Below are 21,548 nucleotides of genomic sequence, written 5' to 3'. Positions count from 1 at the left end.
ACAATTCATTGCTAATTAAACATGGTGTTAGGCTGTGGTCACTACACCTTTGAGGTGATTAAAAGAGAAACGTGTTGGCATGCCCTCTGTTTAGAAAAACATGTTTAAAATCTCCGTGTCCCACCACCTGTGGAGGTGGCAATGCTCTTTCACTAGAGGCTTGTGACAACATGCAGTGGGCTCTTCCTACGCAAGAGGCAGATACTGGGGAATTTTCCTGATGGCTGGGAATTCCCCTGCAAATTCTTGGACAACCATATCTTGCTCCTGTTGGAGTTGCTGTTGACTTCAAAGGAAGTAAAGAGACAAATTGGGTTTCTGCATGTACAAAAGGGTGTTTTTGCTGGTGCTGGCTTTGTCAGAAACCAAAAGGAGTCTTTACACCAGGAGCAGATTATCTGACCTGCCTGTTGTTTTCTTTTTATTATTCCTTCTATTATGACTGTTAATTTTTTTAAGTAATGTTGTTCTTTCCCTTTCCCAAGTCCACTTCAGATGCTTGATCCTGCCTAGTACTTTCTCTCTAACCACACAGTCTGTTGCCATGGAAATTCAGCTTTGTAACTTCACTGATGGATTAGGGAGAAGACAAAAGATAGACTGGGTAGGAAGGGAACCTTGATTTGCTAAAAGGGCAAGACTGTGGGCATGGCTGTACTGCTACCAAACCTGAGGAACCTCAGAAAGCAAAGTCCTGACCCTGGATTTGCTGCGCCATGCCTGGGATCGGGCTGTTGCCCAGTTTATGTGACAGCACTGGGAGAGGGGTATAACTGGCAGCCCAGTGCTGGAAAAGAGGGTTCAGTCTGTGCCTTTGCCTGCCACAGGTGGGTCATGTCTCGGTGGCTAGCAGATGGGTGCCAGAACATCAGTGTATGGGCCCCTACTGGGAGCCAGGGCTCCTCAGGCTCCAGTGATCTATATGGTTGCAAATTCAGTCCTTGATTTACCCAAGACAAAGCACACAAGGTTCCCTGAAATGCTTGCGTTTCAGTAGAAGGTCTGAAAGAAATCCCACAAGAAAAGGCTCTCTATTAGCAAGGAGAGGCCAGATGCCCATTTAATACTTTTACTTATTGCACCTAGTGTTTGCTGTAGAAAATAATGAAGGATATCCCTTGGCCTGCTTGCCCCCGGGGGATTATGTAATGATCTGAGTGGCTTTCCAAGAGGGTGGATCAGCCCTGCTGCCCCCGCGCCGTGTGCTGCACTTGTTGCTGAGGGAGCATGGATCCAGCCAGGCAGAGATGTGCAGCACTTCGCTGATCAGGTCCTGAGATCCCCTCAGCATCCAGGACACTGTTTGACATTTCGGTACAATCTGACAACTTGCAGCATGTGCCCAGAGCACCATGTTGATGTCACTTTGCTGGATGTGGGCCAAGCATCCAAAGGGCAGCGAGTTGGTTAACATGATAATCACGTTGCATCCTAGCGTCTCCATATGACAGAGCTTTCCATTCCTATTCGTGATGCTGCCACATTTTTCTCTGAGGGTAAATGTGACTTAAGCAAAGTGGCAGAAGGGAAAGAGACTAGTCAGCATTCATCAGGGGGAAAAAAATATCTGCGGTGAAAAACAGTAATATTAGTGATGATAAACATCAGGAGCAACTACTGCCACTGTGGCGTCCAGTCTGCTGCGTCTGGTAAAACTTTGAGGACTGAGAACCCCAATGCACAATGGAAGTGTTGGAAAATTAATAATGTAATGAGGATCAAGAAACCTTGGGGTGGCAGGGACTTCCATGTCCAAGCCAGCAAAAAGAAGGGACAACTGCCATATCACCAAGAGGTGTTGCCTCTTCTCAGAGGGAAGATGAGAGCCCCAGCAGCTAGAGATAGTGCAGCTGGCTGCAGGCAGCATTTAACAGCTGGCTTAGCATCCAGCCGTACTGAAGGGCAGAGTGGGCCTCACGCCGTGGGAATTACTTGAGTTCCCAGCATGATTTCATCCTCTTGCCAAGGACTAGAGCAGTGCAGGGCCACGACCATTTGGTGGGGACAGAATAAGGCCTACATGCTTGTACAAAATGAGGGCCAAACTAAGGGTTTTATCTAAAGCCACCTTAGATTAGTGGACGTCCTTCCACTGATGGCAGTGGCCTCAGGGTCAGACCCTGAATGCATCTTAACTTGAACAAACCAGAGTCATTTGTAATGGAGTCATCCGTGTTACCCTAAGAATTTGCTAGTATTCCCAGCCCTGAAATGACCTGTGCTTTCCCCCTGCCTGGTGGTTTCCTCCCCCAAGATAACCTTATCATGGAGGTGTCACCAAGGTCCTTTTCCTCTGGGTTTCTGCAGGCATGGAGGGACCTCTCTGCAGGAGCCTCCGGCCACACCTGCTTCTCCTGGGATTGTGCAGGCTGAATTTGGTGGTATTGTTTGAGCTCCTTGGGGCAAGGGCTCTTGGTCGCTGTGTGCTAGTAATGGGGTTAGGCTTATGGAAACTTACTCCTGGCTGCTTTTTCCAATTTCTTGGTCATAACTTGGCCTCATGAACAAGGCAAGCAGAGCACAGGGAAGGACAAGGGCTGTGATGTACTCACCCCATCCAATTTCTTTATCTTAATGGATGGCATTAACCAGCAATTCTTTGCTATTGAGTTGGATGTTGTATTTTAATGGAGAATGTGGTAATATTGCTCATGCCATACATTTCCCATCATCAGTCTGAAATAGAAAACTGTTTGGTATTATCAATATTTGAGTGGCAAAGCTGTAATATCACCAGCTGAACCAGAAGCACTTTCAGCTCAGTGGCAGAGTCCTCTCTTAATGTAGCTATACAATACTTCAAAAATATTTGCAATGGATTTATTTCCAGTTGGATCTAAATCCTCCAGCAAACTCTAGATTTATTACCTCTGTCATGTGTAAAATACCTTCTTTATACCTCGCGTCATCTTCCTTCCAAACCAGACAGTACTTACAGTTTATGGCATACTACATTATAGTCATTTACCATCCTACATATTGTGTTCTTCCATGGCTTTAAATGTTAAAGGACACCTTTCTGCCCTGTTTGAAAGGAGGGGGAGAGCAGAAAACCCATGTATTAGGAAAATTGCTGTCATTTATTCCATCACATCAAGGCAAGTACAGTTGAAATAACCAATCCATTATAAGAGAGGTAATACATCATTCGTTATTTGCTGCTTGCTATGGCAAGCCACTGGCTCAGCACGTATAGACTTATGGATTTGGTACGTGGAAAACTATAATGAATGTGCAGTTGTGATGAGCAAAATTAATGCTAATATTTACTGCTCTACGGCAACCGCTATGTCTCAGCTGTTTCCCCCTCCCTATTTGCCACCCTCTGTACATGCAGGCAGATGTTCCATCTATTTAATTTCCATCCCAGCTATCACTCAGTAGCAAGCTCATCAGCTGGGGCTCCTACCCTTTAGCAGAACAGAAATAGAACAGAAACCTGAGGGAGGTTGGTTTGCCATGCCAGTTTGCCCTCATGTCTTTGGCTGCTGTCGTGCCTGTGTGTGAGGGCAGCTGCAGAAAGGTGCTGGCTGTGCACCTCTCCCTCCACCAGGTATTTTAATCAAAGTATATTGAGTCAAGTGGAGGATGTCTGGCTGTGCAAAGCAACAGTGAAATTTGGCACCAAATGTTTTGAACTATTGTAACTTTGTGTCTTAAAATGGTGTGTATGTATATTATACGGTTTATGTTTATTTCTGTATCTATATATAGGTATAAAACCGTATATGGAGTAGGTAGATAGACTGATGATATAACATGCTACATGTTTTTATATATATATATTTATATTACTATATCTTTAAAAAGCCATCTGGTTGCAGCATCCCATAGTAAGTCCCTTTATTTAAGCCCCTGCCCCATTCATTACATGGACAGTGGGGCATAAGCAGGCTGGATCAGCTGTGTCCTGCCCCACTTTGGGCAGGAGGAGGCCAGAACATCATGGGACACAGCAGGCTCTGTCCCTCTACTCTGAGGTGTTGCAGACAACCATTCTGCAGCTTCACAAGAAGGTTCCTTTGGCAACTCCTGAAAAGGCAGAGGCAGGCAGGGCAGCACATCTGATGTCAAGGCTTGGGTGGCTTTCCTTGTGTTCCCTGCTGTTCCTTTACATGCAGCCTCTGAGGTTCCTTTTGAAGAAAAACGGAAACATCCACATGATATCCAAGCCTAGCTCTTCACAGTCACTTGTCTATCAATGCAACAGGGCATGTTTGAGGCTTGGTGTTTATAGTTTCTGGACTCATTAATTACATGCTCAGGAAGTGGATCCATAAAACAAATTGACCGTGCGCTCACGGTGATGCATCGGTACTCCCTATGGTGCAGACATCATTCCTGTACTCTTATTTTTGCGGTGTAGACAGCAAGAGCACACTGCAGGACTGCTGAGTCCTGGCCAGGACATAGAGGTACTCCATATGCACATCCCAGGCAGCTGAGCCTGTACTACATCACATGCCCATTGGAAAGGCAGCGAGAAACACAGGGTCGCCTGCCCACTAAACGTAACTTCTTTCATATGCAGTGCAACCAGATCCTGTGTGTTCTCTACTAGGATCCCACAGCCCTGCTGACTGCCTGTCTCTTCTGCTCCTTCCTAAAATCTATCTGATCTTGTTTTCCCACTTTAAAAATGTCTTTTTAAAATATATATATTAAAAAAAAAAAAAGAAAAGAAAGAAAGGCTTCCTGATCCCCGTTCCCCTAAGTCCCTGGGCAAGATTGTATCTGCTTTTCTTTAAATTGTTGCTACTATTGCTTTACACCATTGTTTTCAGGCTTTGAAATGTTTTTCTAAACAAATTCCCCTGGTGTTCTGAATGCTGAGTTGCAGATGCTTTACAAATACCATTATTCTATTATTGTTAAATAAGAATGCTGTGTGTTCTTGGAAAGTCTGAGTGGTAAACCTCCTATTAATTTGTCCTCAGCATTCCCACATCAGCCACTTTAGCTAAATGGGAGTTACATGCATGCACCTTGGGGAGCAAAGCCCCATAAACGTGCATACCCTGTAACTCATTTCTAAAGAACAGCTTCACTATTACACTTGATTTCACAAAACAGCCAAAAGATAATGGGTCCAAATCTGCCCTCGGCTCTGCTAATGTGAGTTCAGTGCATCGCAGGTGCCTCATGGAAAGGCAGATCCTGCTCCCCTTTGAATCTTGTTATATCCTCATCATCATCACAGCATCAAGGTGAGACTGAAACTGATGGGGAATCATGCTACAGGATGACTATGCAGGCTTTTTGTCTTAGAATCATGAAGCAAAAATGGCAGAGCAGGCATCTGGGTCCTTGAGAAACTGCTGTCTGCTGCCCACAGCACTTGCTCTTGATCACCATAAAAAATGTATTTCAGCATCTCTGCATCCTCTCTTTCTGGTGATCTAGGTACGGCCATTTCTGTCTCAGTATTTCTGTATTTACCAGGAGAGCTTGGTGAGGAGCAAAGCAAGTCATTCATGGCTCACTAGAGCAGTGAGTAGTTGCAGCTTTTGACAGTGTGACAACTGAGTAATAACATGTGTTCACGTGGTGGCCCCACATGATGTCCTCTGTGTCTGCATGCTGTACTAGAGATTCCCTGTCCCAGCGAATGACATGTGAAACGGGGTACTTCTGTGGTGTTTCATAACCACTGCCTTTGGCTAAGGATGTGCATGCAGTTAGGCTCGTCAGAAGGCTTTCAAGTGCAAGTAATTTTTAGTGAAAAAGGGACAACTGGAATTAAAACAGATTTTCTTGTCCATCTGTGTGTGTTATCCACAACAAAGCAAGTTAGTTTTTAAGCACCAAATGCAAATTCCTCCTTGAACCCTCCACTGTGAGCATTTGGAGCTGGGGCTTTTGTTTCCAGTGGCTCAGATTTTTAAAAATCTACTTTGCTTTTCTCAAAGCTGCAGTAGACATACATGGATGCAAGTTTTCATTGGAGAACAGATGGATGACTACAAGGTCTCTGCAATGTCTAATGCAGTGAGGACCCCTAAATCCAACTGATGTGTCTCAACATGAAAGCCATAAATATATCGGATGATGATGATAAAACCCCTGGGCGGGCTTTGCAAGCAGCAGTGTGGAGTCCTGCTCACACGCTTCTGGCTGCACTCTGGGCTGCAAGGCTGAACTTGAAAGAGGGAGCTGCCAAAGCAGGCAGTGAGCAAGGATCTGGGTGAAGTCTTGCAGATGTTTCTGATAGTCTTCATGGCAGGATTCCTGTCTGCCAGACATACATAAGAAACCGATTAAATTTACCCTAAACAGCCTGTGATTATCTGATGCTAGGAACAAAAATGTCTTCTAGGAAAGAAGAAAGCCACAGTCCGACTCAGGAGCATGGAGGCTCTTACAAAGCTAATTTATGATGGAGGCATGGGGATTGCTGATTACTCCTGTGGAAACAAACCACTGTTATGGCTTCAGATTGATTTCTGTTTCCAGGCTTACCCCCGTTTTCCACTTGTTTCTAATTTTCTTAAGAAAGTTCCTCAGGGGGTGGCAGTGTACTTTTCAGGCTTGGCCTCAGCCTAAAGGTGAATATTTCAAGAACTCTCAGCAAAATCAGCATGGCTTTTCTTTATGATATGTGGGTGTGAAGAGAAACCAGCTATTCCTATTTGTTCCGGTTGCAGCTTCTCTGCCCTCATAACTCAAGAACAGCTGACGCTAGGAAATTTGAACTCGGCTTGTTTTATAGACCTCGGTGATGAAGGAGAAAACAGTTCATGTCTGAGGAAAATCAATTCAATGTTTCTAGAGTTGGGAGCAATTAGAGTCGAAGGCCAAATTTTGCTTTGAAATACAGCAGCACAGCCCCACTGAAATGCCAGTCTGAGGGCAGAACTCATCTTGGCACATTTTGTACATATCCATGAAGAAATTTGTTTTTCCTAGAATGTTAGACAGAGGTCAAAAGGAGGAATGTCAGATTTATTCTGCACAAAAGGCCCCATTCCAGCTCTGATGCGAACCCATGGGCTGAAGTATAAATAATGTGCATTCAGCATGGAGTAAATATCTCGGCCATGTCAATGGGAGATTTGTGCAATGATCAGAAAAGGGGTTTGGTCATGTATAGCAATTAACTTTTGCAGGTAACATTATTCTGGACATATTTCTTGTATCCAGCGTCGCTTGGTAGGAAAATGTGCGTACTCCACCGTTTTCTATGCCTGCTTTTCTCTGTTCCCCTTTTCCTTCCTCTGTCTTTCTCTCTACTCCCTGAGGCATCTCTTTTGTCCTTCCTTCATCTTTTCCTTCCTTATACCAATGGTCTAAGCCTGCTATCTGCAGGGGTCTCTCTAATATCTTCCCCATTCCAGGGAGTGGTAGTTAAAGAGTTAATGGTGCCATTTACATGTCAGTTTCGGGCTTTGACTTGACATGTTAGTGACAGTAAAGAGAGACAAACTTTCATTTTTTAGAAACCCAGAACACAAGTATAAACTACATCTTACCAAAGTTATGTGCGATCAGTCACGTAAATCCATTCAGTGGGTTTGAACTAGCCTTTGACTTGGGTTTTTTGTTGGGTGAAACTTCTTGTTTCTATCAAGCTGAGCCTTTGTGTGAAATTCCACATAAATTCCCCATAACATTCCACCAAATCTGACCCTTCATCTTCAAATAAGCTGCTTGAACCAAGAAAAATCACTGTAAGCTGTAAATGGTTAAAGGGAACAGGTGTGTTAAAACCCCTCAAACCCATAGCATATTTACAAAAAGTGGATTTTCCCAGCCTGTGCCCATTATCAGATTGTCACTGCTGTATCAGGCAAACAGCAGAGGAACAGCAGTTAAGAAATCAAGTCTTTCTACTCCTAAACCATCTCAAGAAGCCTCCCCAAATGGTCCAGCCATCCGCTGGTATCTCTTAGTGCTATTCTCTACTTGGTCCAACAGCCATGTGCCTCAGCAAGGCCCCCTGGGTCTAGCTGAGGTCAGTGTGTCAACCAGGGCTCTCATCCACTCATTTCAAGATATTTTACCTCTTCTGAATTGGTGTCAGAGCACTCAAACCTGACACCTGAGCTAAGCTTCGGTTGTCATAACACACATTTAGAGTTAAGCAAACGTGATTGCGGCTTCACTTTGCGTGAGCAGGCATCCTTTCAAATAGATTTTATCTTCATAAGCTGTGTCGTGGATACATGTAAGAGGTTTTGCCATGTCAAGATGGTGCCTCCATATGAGATAATTTTGCCCAGGGTCTGTAATAAAGACTAAGAAGGAGCCTCGCAAGTCTGAATTTTTATCTCCTGTCCCAATGGAGACCATGCTGTGTGGACACTTAGACAACCTCAGCATGCTCCATCTGATCCATGGTACTGTCTTTCTTGGGCAGCCTGTGTCACTAGTTTTTTCTAACTTCTGACAAATGAAAGACCGTGATGTGTTTACTGGAAGAGGAACCTAGATATGAACTATAAAATATTGTGGTTTTTTCTAATCTGTTTATTGATAAAAAGATGAACAAGAAATAATATGTTAGTTAGAAATAACACTGATATGCCCAGCCTTATTCCCCCGCAACTACTGCCGTAGCGTGCCTGTTGCCTGTGGGTACACAGGAGGGAGGGCTTCTCAGTCCACAGATTTCATCTTTGGACAAGAAGACTCTTCAGCATAATCATATACACATAACGGGAAGGCATGTAAATGTACACCACCAGGAGTCTGCTAGGAATGGATTTGCATAACTTCCATCAGCAATGCTTATTCAATGGAGGATGAGTTTGATCATATTCATTCCTGTGAATGAATGAATGGGTGATTCGTTTTTTTTAAAATGGAGATTACAATTGTTTATTTTCTCATGCCATCTAAAAATATTATTCCGTTTCTCCCTTCCCCTTCAGTCCTCCCTTTCCTCCTCGCTCTTGCAATCAGTGTGTTTGTTTAAGGCTAGTAGCTCAACAGCACTGTCTCAGGAGGGAGGTGTAGGGAGAAGCCCACATTGACGTGATTCTGTTAATGAACTGTGCCACCGTGGTGAGGCTGGAGCTTTGGAGGGGTTGCTCTGCACTGCTGGCTTTCAGTGTGTTGTGAAAATGTCATGAAACGATAGAGTGTGCTTGGCCTTGCAGCTTTCCAGGTGCAGAGCCAGCCCCAGGATGGCCTCGAGTTGGCAGTGCTTTTGGGCTTTCGGTAGGGCCGGGTGACTCGTATGAGCTGAGGGTCTGGTCTGTTGCTCTGAAGTGCCTATGAGATGGTCAAGCATGTGTGTTGCCTGGGCCAGGAACTGAAAATGAAGGGCTAGGTGGGGTCTGCTCACCCCACACATCTGCTGCAGGAAAAGCCAAATGAGCTTCTTCCATCCCTTTCTCCCTCCCTCCCTCCTTCCTTGTGCCTGGAGAGGTTGAGGCTTTTCAGCTCCATCTCTTGTGGAAAAGTTAACACCCTCTACAGTTAAAAAGCCTCTGTGGAATCACACAGGACAAGTTTTAGCCTGCTGTAGAAAAAGATCTGCATCTTTACTAAAACTTAAAGGATTTAAAAGAATAATTTCTACAGCAACCTGCTGGTTTCATCCCTGCTAAGATTCCCCTGTGGTTTTTCTCCATGGTCCCCATATGGGCTGCATGGAAGCAAGTAGGAAAACCCTGATGCTATCTGCATGTGATACCTGGCCCCAGAGCTTATGATGCCCTCTCTTTCTCACTAGACCATTGTCTGGAGCCACAAAGAGATAGAGTTTTCAAATATTTCCCTTTGAAGCAGTGATGAAGCAGAGCAGCTCTCTGCAAAGTGATTCAGCCTGCCCTTGAGCACGTCTCTTGCTGCCATTCCAGAAACCAAGAGGCAGAACTTTCCCAATACACCATTTCCCCTTCATCAGCCCTGTCCCCCACTCACGTCAAGGTCTACGTTAGACAGTGAGATAGAGCTGTTAAGATAATGCAGGGCTATGCAGACAGTCTTCTTATATCAGAAGGGCCTTGTCGAGTGAGGTCGTGATCTTCCTGTGCCTCCAGAGGCACTCTGTAGGTGACTGGACAATAAAGCATCAGTGAAAATCTCCTGCTCTGATTAAAGCTTGCTGTCAGTTGTTTTGTTTTCCAACAATTCCGCATGTTTCATTTTAAAAAATAAATATTTATCTTCAGGGATGATTTTTAAAATAACTTGTAAAAATTGTTGTATTCATATTCACTTTTTAATCATGCTTTGCCAAGAGCAGCTGCTGCAGTGGTGAAAAGGTGTTTGTGTCCAGCTGCACCCAAGACCCTAGTGAGCAAGCAGAGATGAGAACTTCCTCTGCTTTGGTTCAGGGCTGAGCCTTATATTGCTCCTTCTCCTGTCTTCTGGAAATACCATATCTGGACTGACTCCAAACCTGAAAATTTTTAGCCCAGTTAAATAATTATTGTGACAGTCATATGTCTCTTAAAACCATAGGCTTATTAGGGAACCATAATTTTGGTCAGAGCCCTAAGTACATTCTTCCCTTTTGCCATCTTTTCAGTGCTTTCTAAACTATTCCCCATATATTTTTAGTATGTGCCAAAGATTTTACATATAAAGAGAGAGAAAGTTTGGAAACAGCACTGGATAAGTTAGGTAATATGATGTAATTTCAAGGAATAAGTCTGGATATTTTTTTCCCCCTACATGGTGCATGCCACGTAGCTTGGGAGATCAGTTACTGCCTTGGACGCATGCATGGTAGCTAGATGATTTTTTCAAGAGGCATACTGAAAAATTAAGTAGCCAAGCCTGAGCCCAGTGTGAAGTTATACAACCTTTGACTCCAGTTAGTTACTACACTCAAAGAGAAATCTGACAGCAGAAGTTAAAAATGTGTTAGAAAAAACCCTGTAAAGCGCCCAAGGCACTGCTGATAAATATGAAACATTTGTGTCTTGCTAAATGTATTTTTTCATAATTACCAGTGTATGGATTTGTATTGTTCAAAGCCCTAACAGTGAATCTCCTGTGATGGATGTGAAATAAAACAGGACTAATTGGAAGTATTAATTTACACAGAGGCAGAAGTTGTCACAGAGTTCTGAGTAAGACGTGCTTTTTATTGCCATAGCAAGTACAAAGTGTTTGCCTGTTGTGTGCAAGCTCAAATCACACCACCTTCACAAATTGTTGCAAACTGTTGCTGTGTCATTTTTTCCTCTTTTTGTTTTATTTCTCTCCTGGTAAATATCTCTGCCCCAAGGTCATCTTAAGGAAATAGTTGCAATGCAATAGAAATGTTGCTGTAGGTGCTGCTGTGTTTCTGGCACTGTAATTGACAGTGAATGAGCATGCAGGAGCAGCTCCCAGCAGGGACACTTTTGAATAAACATACACTAAATAACACAGCAGAATGGGAGAGTAAAGTAGCTGCATAAAGAACTGCATGCTGTACATCCTCTCAAAAATCTTCTCTGGTTTAGGCCTGTAACAGCAGAGGTTCGTGTTGATTTTGCTGCTCCCTCTGCTTCATCGGCCTGCTCCCGCCCTGGTCCCGGTTCAGTAAAGTGTTGATCATGTGTGATGGTGACGGCACTGACATCAGATGGAAGCGGCTCTCACTCCAGGGCCTTGCTGAGGCAGGGCCAAAACCTAGAAGTCAGATTCTGACTGCATCAAAACATAACCTTAGGCGGGTTTCTTGTTACCTTAGGCATTTCTGCCACTAACCTTGGTTCATGTCAGATAACTCATTTTTAGCTACTATATACAAGTTATGGTTTGCAAATAATCTTGGGCCAAGCAGCTGTTTTCCGCATCTTTGGTAGGCAAGTACTTGAGTTTTATTTAAATCTCCTGTTTGGCTGAAACACTAATTTCCAACAAACCAGGAAAAGGGGAATTAGGCACCCAAGCATTAATTGAGCTGAGCTGCCATGATGGGTTCAGGTGGCCCACCCAGTACCCAGATTTAAACAGAACAAAAGGCGAACCTCTCCACTCCTTTGACTACTCCTTCCAGTTCTTAATTGCCATTAAACTTCAGATTATGTACTTTTCATTTGGTCATAGGCCTTCAGCTCCCAACCTTGTTTCACCTCTGCTGGTTCCTTTAGTTCCTGTGTTCTCCTCTCAGAGTCATTTGTATGCTGAATAATCTTACTAATTGGAGAGGGGTCGTCCTGGATTTACATCGGTGCAGCAGAAGCCACCATCTGTCCCGGTGGACTTTTTCTGGCACTGCTATCAATGGTCCTGAAATTGGTCCCTCAAGCAAGCCTTCCGTTATTTATTTCCACCCAGTCCTTTCAACTCACATCGAATGGGGCTGAAACTCAGCACTTTATCTTAAAATTATGTCCTTTCTGTAATGCTTCTTGGTATTCCTTCCTCTTGGTGTCCTGACCTTTACTAAGGCTGTTGCTAATATATTCTCTTAGCCGTGGTAGTTAACATTAATGCAAAGACTAATGTTCTTCTGCAGCTTTAAGGCTGATATGCCACACTTAGTGCTCTGTCTCCAAACAGAATTGCTTTACGATATTGCACTTTACTGTGGGAATAATTTTACTGCTTGGGTGCAATGACAGCTGAGAATGCTTAAAAAGAGAGAAAGGGGAAAAGTAATAAGGCAAAAGCATGACAAGACACTTACGTCAGTACTATCATTGCATTTCATGGGAATGTAACATATGACTGCCACACAGCTCCTCCAGCATCTGTCTGTTGAGGACCCAGAGTGATGTTTATCCGTAGTTCATTCAGAGTGCTTGAACAGGAAAGTTCTATGTTTGTCGTTAGCTCTGCTGTGCCCTAGTTTCAAGGTTATGTTTTGTATATTAATAAATTAAGTCCAGGCCAAGGAAAGCCTGGATCAGGGCAGTGTAAGCAGTAAAAACATGTTATTAGCTATTTCAGAGATGAATTTGTCTTTCCAAATGCACCACTGGGTATGTTTGCACTTGCATCGTTTCTGAGGAGGGAACCCACAGCTGTGTTTAGTTTGTTGCCGATGCATCAGGAAGTCTCAAGCCCTCCCTGGGACCCAGGCAGTCAGACATATTAAGGGCAGTGCAGTGAAGCCAGGTGCTACCACTGAGGTAGGCACTGAAACTACCAAAAATTGAATGTTCCTGATACATGGCTGACGTTCCTGCACTGCCACCAGAAAAAAAATAAAAATCAATAGCTTTCAAAAGCAGAGCAGTCTGATCACAGGGCTAGAGACAGATCACACAGCAAAGTATTAGGACAAGCACCTCAGGACTTTGCTGCTGTGATGCTTTCTCAGCACAGGACACCCAGGCTGTACATTTGCTGTAAAGGCAGAGGTGTCTGAGCACTGGGTGCTCTCTTGGTAGCCATCCAGGGTTGCTGTGCAACACTGCACAGATGCTCTGCTCCTGGAGGGGAGATGGTGCAGGGGAGAGGTAGGAGAGCAGCTGCTCTCTGGTTTGCCCGCTGGGTCCACCCCCCATCAGCAAGAGCTGAAGAGTAAGTACCACGCCTTGGGAACTATGTAATAGCCTGACTGAAAATAAATGAGGCTTCCAGCGTGGTTGCTGGAGGGGGAAGGAGAGAGATAAGATGTCCACGTCATATCACCAACAGCATAACTGGTATTAACAAAACAGAAGTCAAGGATGAATGAACATTGGGGCTGAGCTAAATTTCACATCAAGAGAAGATCCCTGAAGGGCTGTGTGCTGACAGGGCAACATGGAAACGCTGGTACATTTAATCTCTTCACAAGGGCTGTTCTGTGAATAATCAGAAGTTGTTAGGGTTGTCAGCCCAATTTCCTTCCAAAATAAAATTGTGGAGGTGATGACATTTCAGGAATGGGTGAAGTAGATTCTCTCCTGAATATAAATAGAGGCAGTTTTAACCAGAAAGGAGACAGAATATCTTACTTGTAAAGTACTGAGCAAATTATGGTGTGATAGGGGCTATGCTCATTATTATTACTATTATTCCAAACAGTGACTCTATGTTGATGGTGTGAAGAAGCGCATATGACAGCACCAGCCTGTCACATTTAAGGCAGGATGAAACTCTAATGACCTGAGACCACTGTGAACATTTAAACCATTGAATGTAAATGATATTTCAGATATGCAACGTGTTCCTGTCAAAAGACAAGACCAACACATGTTCAAAGTAACATTCCGAAGTAGCACATACATATTGGTAGTGAATTGTTTTTAAAAAAATGCAAATGTGCTTGTCGAAAGAGACCATCCACACAGAAAGGTGAAACGTTTTACTTTGTTTTGTAACTGCATTCATGGTGAATAGGAAATACGAATTGCAGACATGAATGAACTGCAGAGTTGATAGAGCATATTTTTATAAAGTGAGATCCTGTTCCTAACTCCATACGTATTTCCACTTGAATTCCTGATCCCCTGACTAATCAAGTACACTGTATCACCATGTCATCTCACCCTTATGTTCTTTGTGTATGATATTGCATATCTCCACCTCTCGAATCTAATTCAGGAGCAGTAACACTGAGTGAAATATAAGCAGCAGAGTCCTGCTCTCATTAGCAGAAATTATATCCAGCTACTGCTGTGACCTTACTTACAAGAGCATACGATTTACTACATCACGTTGGACTATCATTCCTTCAAAGGATGGCAAAAAATCCGTATCTTCGTACCTGTGCAATCCTGCAATTCACCTAATGGAGCAAAGCCCCCTTTCTTCATCTCTGCAATGAGCAGCTGATATGTTCAAGAAGGGAATTTGGTCTTTCCCTTTTATGCTTGTACATCATAATGCAACATGCACCCCTGAAACTCCTGAGTTTCAGGCATGCATCTCCATTTTTTGCAGGCTGTGGAGGGCTTCCCCCCTCAGGCCATTAGCAGACTTCCTGGAAGAGCAGCTCATGGAGCACCCACGTGGCTCAGTGCAGCTGGGCCATGATGAACTTCCAGGTTATTCCGGAATCACCCTTAGCTGAAGCCAGGTTCACCTCAAGACAGCTAAGAGGCAATACAAACTTCTGTTCCAGAAGCCAAAAGAAAGCTGTTGCTAGTTTGTAGGAAGGATGAGCAGAAATGAAAAATAACAGCTCACTTCTTTCCCTAGCAACCTCACATCCACTCCAGAGGCTTTGCTAGCCCTCTATAATCCAGCAGATAATAAGAGCAGCACATTACAGCCTTTCTGGCTGATTCATGTGTAACCTTACATCCTCGGGCTGTGCTCACAGGGGAAAATCTGGATGTGGAAATTGTCGCTGCCTTTTGTACCCCAAGTCCACCTTGGGAATTATTGCCATTTCTGACCCTTTGTACCCCCAAACCAGTAGATAGTCCCCATACTGGAAATGCTGACTCCCTTGATCCTGACCTGGTTTGTTTCTGATTTGCCCAGATGGTAAACTGGGACGTGAATAACTGCACAAGCCTCTGCTGCCCATTTACACGCTCTGAGGCACAGTGTCCCTTTTCCTTCAACTGGGCAATGGTCAAAAAAATGGTAAAGCTTTCCTGTAGGTAAATGTAACAGTTACTTTCTAATTGTGTGTTACCTGCTCACATTAACAAATTGGTGCAAGTTCCTCATTACAAGCTCTCATTGGAGATCAAGCACAAGGATAACCAGGCACTTGGAGATAAGAATGTGTTTGAAGGGGACATAGGTAATAAATCATCCAAATTACTTAGAGTGAACAGATGAAATGACTGAAATACCTTCAGGTTTTGTAGAAGTTAGTCAGCCTATGCATAACTATAACATCCCTTCTGGCTGCTGTATCAACATTTCTGTACCTGCAGCTGGAGAATTTAAGAACAGCTTTTGCAAAGTAGAGAAAAAAAGGTCTGCATTGTCGAAGCAGAGGGATCCATGAGTAGGACACACTGCTCTGTCTCCTCACCAGTTGTCATACAGTGTGTTAAAATATTTGAAATCAGCCATGGATCAGAAGTTACTGGGAGAGACAGAGGGATAGACAACCTGCCTCTAGAAATGTTTCCTTAGAAAAGACAAGCTAAAAATGACTATGCTGTAATGAAGGAGTATCCTGAACCTCAAATAAGCGTCCTTGATTAATAGGTATGTTGGTGTAAATTACTTAGAGCTGGGGGCTTGGTGCTGAAGAAATTAGGTTTGGAAGACACATCATGTGCTGGAATCAAAAGCTTCTGACTTGGTTACCTTCAGCTGCAAGTGGGAGAATTTTGAAAATAGTGCAGCAGGTCTAGGAGCTGTGCTTTTTTGGAAAAAGGATTTTGCATGAGTAAGTGGCTCCTACTTCCTCACACTATCTGCCGCTTTCCAGTTCAGCAGGCACCAAACGTCTTGCCTTGCAGGGGTCAGGCGCAGCTGATTGGTAGTGTGCTGTTTCTTTGAGAGGCAGCAGCTCCTAGATTCAGCTGAATTATGCTTGCCCACTTACCCTCTAATATGGGAAGGAAAAATGCTTCCTAATGCATTACCATGGAAAGGCTGCCAGGCCCTGCTCTAGTCCACTCTTCATGCCAATGAAGCGTTGCTCTCTATGGCTCGTTGTTTGGTGTTCTGTAGAAACTGATTCTGAACGTCCAGAGCAGTAGGGTTTCCTCTCCTGGAAGGTATTGTAATACAGAGACTACTTTTCACCTTTTCAAACATCACTTTGATTTAATACCTTTACTGTACTAAAATCCTTGGTTTGCTTTATGATGATGCCATGTAAATAGATAGAGGGATATAAAGTGGGATTCATCTCACCTAATTTTCATCAGCTGAAAGCTGGACATCTCGTTAAAGCTCATCATCCTCTATGTGACCTCTTTTGCTAAGGGCAAGCGAGGAGCCTCTCTGGGGTCAGCCTGTGGACGGGGTGAATTGCCTGCCAGAGCCACGGCTGCCTTAGACAAAGCATGTAACTTTTACATATCTGAAGTTACTCACTGTTTTGGGGAGTTGTCAGAAACCTTTTTAAGATGGCTTTGAATCCTTCTTTCCACCTTCTTATTGCTGCTTGTGAAACAGATACCCTTGCTTGAGTCAGCATCTGGACACCAACTCCATCCTCTCTTTGGCAAGATCCTATTTTAAGCTTTCCATCAGAGGCCACAGCTGTTTGTGTCATTGTCAAAACTCTTCAGAAGGTCCAGTGACATTGATGGTAGGTCTTTTAGAAGCCAAAGGTTCTGCAGTAACATAAATAGGATCAGCAACACTAAGTGCAGGTGAAAGAAAAGCCAGCTGCACATCCTTTCTGTCTCCCTTGGCAACAGCATCCTGCCAACAAAAACTGCTGCCAAGTAAAGGCTGGAAAGGAAGGGATGTGCGTTTGCAAAGCTGGGGCTGGACAAGCTTTGTGCAAGGGGGGAGCTGTCAGACTAAGGAACACTCGTGTGCTTTTAAAATTATTTTTGGTTTGTTCCATGTGGTTTTGGACAAGGGAATGCACAGAGCCTCTGTCCTTATGAAGAGTTTTCATCTGAAATTCCAAACAACAGTCTCTGCAGTTTTGAGCTATATGTTTCCATCCATGACAGCACACAGGGAAGAAATCTGTGGTGAGTTACTACTTACAGATGTGTCAAATCCTCCAGCAAAGGTTAAAATATGTGGCATGGTTCTCTTGTTACGCCAGCTGCAGCTTCATGCTAAATCATTGTTTCAGCAGCAAGCTCTTAATCAGCCCTGAGTTCTAGAAACTGCTAAACAAGCTATTTGTAAGGACCTTTTTTTTAAATATATAATGCACTGGATATCTTTACTTAGAAAAACCTTCAGACTGGAAACAGTAAGGGAGAGAAGGAGCATCAGCACAACAGCACAAAAATGCAAAGCACATCTAAGGTTATTATTTTCACTCCATCTTTCCATGTCCTCCATGAAATGATCATGGCTGTGAAAACAGAGTTTGTATAACTATGGGTAAAATATACTTGTGATATCATATATGCATCTGCCTAGCCTTCCTGATAGGGACTTCAGTCCCCAAAAATCAGCACTGGGGTCACTGTCATAGGCCTCATAGCTGCTAGTGCTGCCAAATCTCCAGCCTGTCATCACAGCACCATTCTTTTCTGATTGGGCCACAGCATCAAAAAAGAAGTCTGGCTGCAGCATGCTTGTATCTAGGACCTGGAAAAAGGAGGGTCTTCTCACCTGGTATGACAAGAGAGAAGAAGGAACTAGTTTTTCCCTCTAGCAAAATACTAGGAGTTAATTTTGCGAAGAGCCCGTGTAACAAACTTCCTGGGCTGTTGCGGCACCCCTAGATACAACAGGGTCTGTGCATGAAAGACGGAGAGCGGGGATTGCCCTCTGACTCCTGGGGGATTCTTACACTGATCTCAAGAAGCTCCCAGCTTGTTGCTCTCTTACCATCTCCCTGTGCCTTTTGAGGGATTGGTAGTTGGCCGCATTTTTGTGCTTTTCAGGCAGTGTGTTCTTCCAGACACCCAGGTGTGCCAGAGGGAAAGAGAGAAACAGAGAGAAGAAGAAATGGAAGAAGGGAAGTAGGATTACGGCTTCAGAGATCACAGGATCTGTGGTGGTCTTTATGGTTACAAAGTAGAAATTGCCCATTCACTGCTGAGGGGTGAAGAGATAAAATGCAGAACATGCATTTTGATGCCAGGGAAGAAGAAGGAGAGAAGATGATCACTGTTTAATTCCCCATATTGTCCTCTGACAGGAATATTAGTATCATTAGAGGTAATTGAATAAAGTGGAAATCTGGCGGAGATGCCGAAGCAGGAGGTAGATCTGTAAAATTTATCCACACATGGGAAGCTAAACGCTGCACTGGAGGGAGGGTACTCTGCCTTGAAACAGGGACTGAACAGCCTCACAAGGGCGTGCAGCTGGGGTGCTTGTTGCTGTTTTGTTCCCAGAAAACGAGAACTGCCAGCAATCCTCTGGCATCTGAATAGACCCGTGTCAGACAAACTGTATCTGGACTTGATGAGTAACCAAGCTGGAATACCAAGCAGCCGTTCGATCCGCTGGCAGAGAGGGGGACTGGCTCAGTAAGTAACCTTGCCTTGCAGTTGCAAAGGTACTCCATAAAGGAGCAAGCCCTCTCGCTGCACAGCCCTGCAAGACACGCCTGCCTGGGCTGTCTCTGTCCTCATTCCTCCAAACCAGTTCCAACAATAACAGCAACTCCTGCGTGCAGCTGCCTCATTAGGGAGAAGATGCATTTTTCCTTTTTCTATTGAGGGATGAAGCTTCCCAGTCTGTGTGATGTGAGCAGGTGAGGATGTCTGCTGACAAGTCCAAATGATATTTTCAGGTAAGTGATTATCTTGAACAAGCAGCTAGACTCAGGCTCTTTCTTTTTATTACCCTCCTCTCAGTAATTACTGTTGTCCTAGATTGTCAGTAAGCCTTTTCACAAGGTTCAGCAGCTTAGATATCTGTATATATTTAGCTGAACAGGGGTTATGAAGCATTTCTAAAGCACCTATTCCCAGTATCCGTGAGTCTCTAGTGCAGTGTGAGAATGAATTGGGAGCTGCCTGCTCTGTGACTACATGACACTGTCCTCCTATTTCTATCACCCATTGTTTAACTCCCTGGAGGACCAGAAAGGAATTTTGATTTACAAGCTCACTCTCTCAAAGTCTTTGATGGAAGTGCATCTTAGAGGCAATAATAGTGTTCTGCAATGTTTTTATATTGTTAAAGGACCAGGGCATCTTGCCACATGAAAACTGTAGCTACCGTTACTGTTGTTGCACAGGGAGTGTCAGCGAGTACTGCTTAATTTGTGTTTGTACATGTGATTTCCAGAGCTGCTGCTGGTGCTGGTTTTTGTTATTGCAAATAGAGCTGTTACTCTGTGTGTCTCGCTCCCTGCATTTTACCAAACAGCTTGTTGTTTTCAAGTTGGAGTTGATCACCCTGTTTAATACTTAAAAGGGAAAACGGACAATAACTTGTAAGTTAATATCTGGGAGTTCTGGCATGACAGCCACTGATAGGCATGGAAGAGAAATTTTCTGTGCAGAGTAACCTACTTTTTCTTCCCTCAGTTCTGCCACCAATCATGGAGATGATATTTGCTTAACTCTTTATACAAAGACTGCTTTATTATGAGTGAAAATGATATTGCTTTGGGAGATTACAAAGAAATGTCCATAACAAAAGTAATAATATATACTTAATGCACAGTTTCCATCTATTAAAGATTCATTTTGCTTCCTGTAATGTTTTAGGTTTGCTGAGAGACACATGAGAAGTTAATAGTGTCATGAAGGAAGCTTTCGTTACAACAATAACATTGCTGTTGCTTTGAACATGTTTTCCACAACCTTCTCTCACCATTATTAAGTCAAGACTGTTAGAAGCATAGAGAGGCTTCAGCAGCCCATACGCTGCCCATGTGCACCCAAGCCCTGCGTCCGTAGATAATGGGTCCTTTGTAGGATGGCTCCCTTTGCTTCCCTTGCCCATGGCAGTCCGAAATAATGAGTCCAGCAGTAGTTCTCTGCACAAAAAGCTCTTCCTGACTTCCTAGAGCAAAAATGTTTGCCAAGTACTGCTCAGGGTGGCTCTGTTTGTCTTGCTGCAAGGTCCGAGGTAGCAGAGGCTAGAAGGGGTCAAATACCAGACTGAGCTCATTGTGCGTATTCCAGCACTGTAGAAAATGTGATGTGAAGCTCAAAAGTTTCCACTGTATCTCCAGCAATTAGGACTTGGTCCAAAGCCCGCTAAAGTCATTGGGAACCTTTCCACGGGCTTTAGATCAGAAGTTACGTAAGTTTGTGTTGTTTAAAGGGGTTGCCCTGGGGAGGCTGAACGCGTGAGCTGACTAGACAGCCGCATGCCAGCTCTGCCATGTCATGCAAAAAGGCTGTTCTCGAAGTGCCCATGAAGTGTCCCGTGCAGCACCAGGTGGTATTCACTCCTAAATTAAGCCTTTTAACGTTGTCCTGTGGCAGGACACTGGCTCCTAGCGAGGGCTGCTGAGGTCCTGAGATAAAACAAAGAACATCAGGGGCCTGAAGTGCTTTGTTTTTCTGGTTTGAAGGGAGGCAGTTCTGCTTCCTGCTTGCAAATAGAAGGGCCATGAGGAAGTTCCCAAACAGTACGACCCTGCAGATTTCATAGTCTGGGAAAGCAAAATACTTCTCTCCCCGACTTTACTGAGATTTCCTGAGGACATCAGCTGTGGTCTTTTAAAACGTTGCTGTAAAGAAGCTCCTTAATTTTCTTCACCTAAACAACTGCACACACCATTTCTGGACTCCTCATGTGAGTGTACCGTGGGAAGAAGCACTGCAGGGAGATCCTGTTGAGATTTGAACCATTACACCGTGTTGTCAGGAAGGAGTTTTTATGGCTAAATGCACATCAGTACCCTCTGCGTACACTCTGCTGTCACTCTGCTGTGCTTCATCCTTGAGTTAATTCATTTTGTACTTAATATTCCCTTCTTGGTGCACTATGCAAGACCACAGGATGACACAGTTCACACCACAGAGATGTCAGGTCAATCAGCCGCCTCATTAGGGTTGAATGGTTTTAATGTAGTCATAAAATTAGACTCCAAAAGCGGGAAATTGACACACAGCATTTAAAAGCCAAACCAGTTTGACCCCTTCTCAGCCTGAGCATCTATACTGTAGAAATGGCCCCTTATGAAAAAACTTAATGGTGTGAAC

At 44.0% G+C, this 21,548-nt stretch overlaps 1 protein-coding gene across 4 annotated transcripts in view; it reads left to right on the top strand.

Moving 5' to 3' along the window:
* TMEM108 (transmembrane protein 108) overlaps positions 1-21,548 on the top strand; it is a 167,346-nt gene that overhangs the window by 130,009 nt on the left and 15,789 nt on the right. The window contains exon 1 of one of the 4 annotated variants that reach the window (XM_037383331.1): positions 18,856-19,174. The exons of the other annotated variants lie outside the window; for them this stretch is intronic. Coding sequence (XP_037239228.1) covers positions 19,162-19,174 — 13 coding nt within the window. The 5' untranslated portion in view covers positions 18,856-19,161. Of the gene's footprint in view, positions 1-18,855; positions 19,175-21,548 lie in introns of those variants that run through there. 4 annotated transcript variants of the gene reach the window in all.

Source organism: Falco rusticolus, chromosome 4 (genome assembly GCF_015220075.1).
Source record: "Falco rusticolus isolate bFalRus1 chromosome 4, bFalRus1.pri, whole genome shotgun sequence".
NCBI lineage: Eukaryota > Metazoa > Chordata > Aves > Falconiformes > Falconidae > Falco > Falco rusticolus.
Note: the sequence above shows the minus strand (reverse complement) of the source record. Positions and strands in the feature narration are given on the sequence as shown.